Genomic DNA, 4581 nt, shown 5'->3' with positions numbered 1-4581 from the left:
GTACCACTGTGCGAGCATACGTAGGTCAATGACCGAGCAAACATGATATCCATTCTTGGACACAAGCTCGTAAAGCAGCTGTACAGTTATTATGGGCTACCGACGCACTGCCTACAGAAGTAGAAATGATGCATGGTAACAACTGCTATTTTACATGCCACCCAGCTAGAGGTAATAACATGCCATTAACAACCCTTCAGACAAAGTGCAGTATAATGTTCAAAGCGCTACATACCAGTTTGCATCGATTGGTGTGAGCTCACCTACCTGGCTAAAAATCGCCGGGTCAAAGGGCCTCAATTTATAGTCTGGCTATGCTACACAGACGCAGCTTGGCACTGCATGGCTCCATATTCAACGAGGCACGCATTCTGACTTTAGCCGAAAGAGACCACGAAGCAACAAGTTCAACAGCAACTCAAAAGGCAGGAAGCATTCGGAGCAATGCATGCATGTTTTGTTTCGCCGAAAGTCAAATTGTGTACCTGGTCGCATTGGAGCGTTTCAGTGCCAAACTGTCTCTGCTTACAGTTCAGGAATACGAAGGCGAGGGGTTCACTAAGCAAGTACTCAAAATAGCGGAGAAACTAAACACAGCGTTTTTAGGGAAACGAAAACAGCCTAAGCTAGGGAAGTGAAGAAACATGCGCACAGACTGCAAGAAGTCATGCAATTCACTCTGGGCGTCACCCATCGTCACATGCAGCACGCAGCAAGTCTGCTTTAGAGCCTATGCTCTAGTGGCATCTCCAGCCGAAAATAGAAGTTTCGAAAAGCACGAGTCAGCGTCGTTTCCCGGTCCCCATTACGTCCATCGACGGAAAGAACTATAGTGTTTGCCCAGTTAAGGAGGGCGCCGACAAGCAAACTGCAACGTTTCCCCAGGGCGGCAAAAACAAAGATGTAAGCGTCATACGGGCAGCGAGACATCTGCACGACTGAGATTCAGAACAGCTTCTGCAGCTACCCTACTCAGATTGAATCCTTTCAAAGGAATCGCGTCTCATGTGCTTTCTTGGATGTCATGCATGGCATTACAACAGCCGCGCACTGTCTGCAGTACGAGAATACTGCCCATCACGACCGATGTTGCCACTACTCTCTGGAAGAATCTCTAGAGAACAGCAAGAACCTCACAGAAAACAGTTTTTAATCTATCTCTGCACTCCCCATGCTTTCTTGGCACCAGATGCCCATTGTGGATGAGAAGAGATGCAAAGACAGCAGAAGCTGCTGCTGGATCATCAACAGTTCCATAAAGACGAGCACACACATCTTCAAAAAAGCTTCACTACAGAGCAGAAATCGGCGTAGAACAGCCAAGGCAGCACTTGAAGAAGGGTGGGGTAGGCCTGATCGGGGGACAGCCACAAACGGCGCCAACATTCAGTCTTAGTCTGCTTCGGGAACCTGAATGATTGCTCTGGCATTGCATATATTGGATTGTTTTAGAAAACACTACACGATTCCCCTGCAAGGAGAGTTTCTTTGGTGACGAAACTTCTGTTCGCTGTCCAAAATGCCGAAGCAAGTGTAACGAACGGGCTGCGCCTGAGGTATGTTTCCCGGAGGTAACTTTAACAGTTTTGAACGATTAACTACTCAGGCACTTTGGGGTAGTCTACGACTAAAATGGAGACTTTTTGTTTCGCATGCGTTTAATAGTCAGATCGAGCAGCTGATAATCTCCACTAATTGACTTGGAATTTGATGCTATTTCTATACAGGCGTCCACAATAATGATGTGTGCAGCAGCATATCGCCTATGCGTATCTCGTGCAAACAACACTTTGCTAGAACGCCTTCTATGGTATCCATGGAGAGCAGTCGAAAGATGCGACCCAACGAACTCTCTGCGTGGAATGCTAACACACCAATGACTGATATAAATGGAGGCAGGAGGGAGGCCGCTGTTTTATAGACTCAGTTGCATTCAACGCTCAGCCCATACCAGTGAAGGCCAGGGAACGGAAGGAGGGTTCTTGAACACTTGTCTTTAAATGCATCCTGCGAAACGGAGCATTACGTGTGGCACAACTATTATAACAGGTATATTCTCACCCCGCCCTTCTGGTGAAGAGATGACGGGCGGCCATTAACAGACTTCCTGATGAGATAAAGATGCCCTGTAATCTTGCCACCTCGCATACCCCAAAGGTAGATAAGTTGAGTTTTAGTTCGGTGCCAACGTGAGGCAGATACGTTATCCGCGCGGTGCAGTTTAGCAGCTGAGCGTACTATGCACTGTATCCACGATGCATTGCCGTTACTGGGGGAAGTTGAAGGAGCACAAAAAACGAGATGAAACTGGTCTACACAAAACAATCTTAACACTACCTGGTCCAAGGAATTTGATAGGCTAGTCTACACGAAGGGACAAGACTTAAGCCATCACATGTGCCTTTGTCATTCTGGGAGGCAGTCCACACTACATTACACCTTTACTAAAAAGAAGGGAATACTGTGCTGTGGACTGCCTCCCAGCGTATCAAGCCCAAAAGACAACCCAGAACGTCAACACTTGTACTCAACAGCGCATGCGCTTTTTAACCTCCACCTACTATGACCAAGCGCGACTCAAGAGGATGCGAGCAAAAATGAATTGAGCGTACGGTATCTGACGAGCATAGGGGTAAATACGTAGACACTTCCTTTACTGTATTACAATAGCCACCAGAAAATGCTCAGCATGGGTAATGGACACATTCGATCGATGTGAAACGTCCGAGTGCCATGTTAGTCCGCATCTCCTCGTCCTCACATGCCATGCAGAACTGCTTCCGCAGCATGCGTACTCTCTGTAAAAACGCGAAAGCCTATCCCCTTCTAGTCTATTTGAGCCTGTAAATGTGTGGGAAAATCTACCATGGATTCAGGAGTATCAGCATCTAGCAGCTGGCCAGAGAGCATCCTTGTGTCGATCCCAGTGCAATCTGAAACGCGAGGTTTCACATTTCACGACACTAAAGGGCGGTCTAATGCGACAAGCGACGTTGACAATAAGCAAAACAAGATAAAAGTTTTGAGGCGAGACCGTTTGCTGGCACCTGGAAGAAACTATATTAACCATGCTCTTTCAATGTATTCTAAGGATTTGCAAATTGTAGCACAGCTCAACCAGCACTTTTGCCGGTAGGACAAACACAAGTATGAATGCGGACGTATGCGCAGCCAAACGACAAGAGAGCCTGGGCAAAAGACGAAATTTGGAACCCTGCGAATCTGACAAAATACTTTTCTGGATGTTCCGCGCAATGCTTAGTTTTTTCAACGACCGAAATTGTCCACTAGCTCGGCCGAACATATAATACGGCCGTAAAATGTTCCCCATTTGTCAAGTGTCTGCGCAGCGAGTCCGTGCAAGCAGCTTGTTCGACACAACGTACCAACTGGTAGGATGCGGGCATTTTGCACAGGCTACGGGCTCAGTAATTTGTGTAAGGACCAGTGCGCCAAGTGCGCGTAATTCCTCTTCCAGACCGTTGGAAGCCTACTTGGAATGTGTTGGCTAAAGTTGAACAAGGCGCAAAAGGTGCAAGACGTCGCAAGCGTTCAATAGTGAAATAATTGCCAAAAAATAGAGCTAAGAATTCCCAAGGTTGACGGGTGCGAGCGGATGCACGGACCTGGAGGGCCGGACGCACATGCATCCGAGGACCACAAAAGTCAGCAATCCAAAGAAGGGCCATAAGTTTCTCTTAAGTGCCGTCCAATATACCTTTTCCTAACAGGACAGAATCAAAGCTTGACAATTTATTATCATTACTTGCGCCTCACCGGAAGTGCCAGCACACACATTTCCCTGGATGGGCTCACTGATATAGCAGCTTACAGATCGGAAGCTGCTTTGCTTGTGTTCGAAAGCATCCAGAGACAGCTGGTACTCGCCAAAGTATTTCTTTCACGTGCGCGGGTCGGTTACTGCTTCAGCAGCTGTTCAATCATCCCTTCTATTCTTACAGGCGTTGCTCAATGAGCGTCCACTGGCAACTGACTCACGAACTGAATGCATCACTCTCCCGACAACTGATGGGCAATACCCTTTATTTTTGTGCAGGCATTGTACTCCATGGACGCCGGGAACCAGACTAACCACTCATTTCATCCAAGGAGGTGCAGGTGGTGCATGAAGTGGCTTGCTCATCCGCATTTCCATCACTATCGCTCACTGAAACTGCCTGCAAAGTTGGTTTCCTGTGTAGCCGCTCTCTTCCAGGCTGCGTCGCAGACCACTGTCATAAGACCTTGCCTGAAAGAACGCTACAGCCGCAAAGGTGAAGTGTCGGAACGTCGCGCCCAACGTTCCAAAAGCTCACCACAGGCTAGCTACAGGCTCAGACACCAGCTAGTCGGTATGACGAACCCGATCAATTCACTCGCTAGGGACAGCGTACTTTCTGCGTGGAGTGCCATACCCATCAATTCTAACAGCTAAGAAGTGATTGCACTTACATGCAAAGAACGAGATACCGACTCAATTACACGCTATTCAAAATACATGCAGCATACGCATCTCTAGTTTTATGGTCATCCGCCTGCTAGGAACTGCACCTGGAAAGATATATACCTTCATATTCGAAA

At 47.6% G+C, this 4581-nt stretch overlaps 1 protein-coding gene across 1 annotated transcript; it reads left to right on the top strand.

The window, feature by feature from the left end:
* Positions 1-2680: 2680 nt before the first annotated feature.
* On the top strand, positions 2681-3136 carry EAH_00045720 (hypothetical protein; the record flags this gene model as incomplete). The annotated part of the gene is made up of 2 exons (XM_013394755.1): positions 2681-2693; positions 2877-3136. 2 exons carry the CDS (start codon positions 2681-2683, stop codon positions 3134-3136), a joined length of 273 nt encoding a protein of 90 aa, XP_013250209.1.
* Between the last annotated feature and the right edge of the window lie 1445 nt (positions 3137-4581).

This window comes from Eimeria acervulina, genomic scaffold (assembly GCF_000499425.1).
Source record: "Eimeria acervulina Houghton genomic scaffold, Eah_scaff659, whole genome shotgun sequence".
Classification (NCBI taxonomy): Eukaryota; Apicomplexa; class Conoidasida; order Eucoccidiorida; family Eimeriidae; genus Eimeria; species Eimeria acervulina.
The sequence above is the reverse complement of the archived record's forward strand: the minus strand, read 5'-3'. Positions and strand labels throughout refer to the sequence as shown.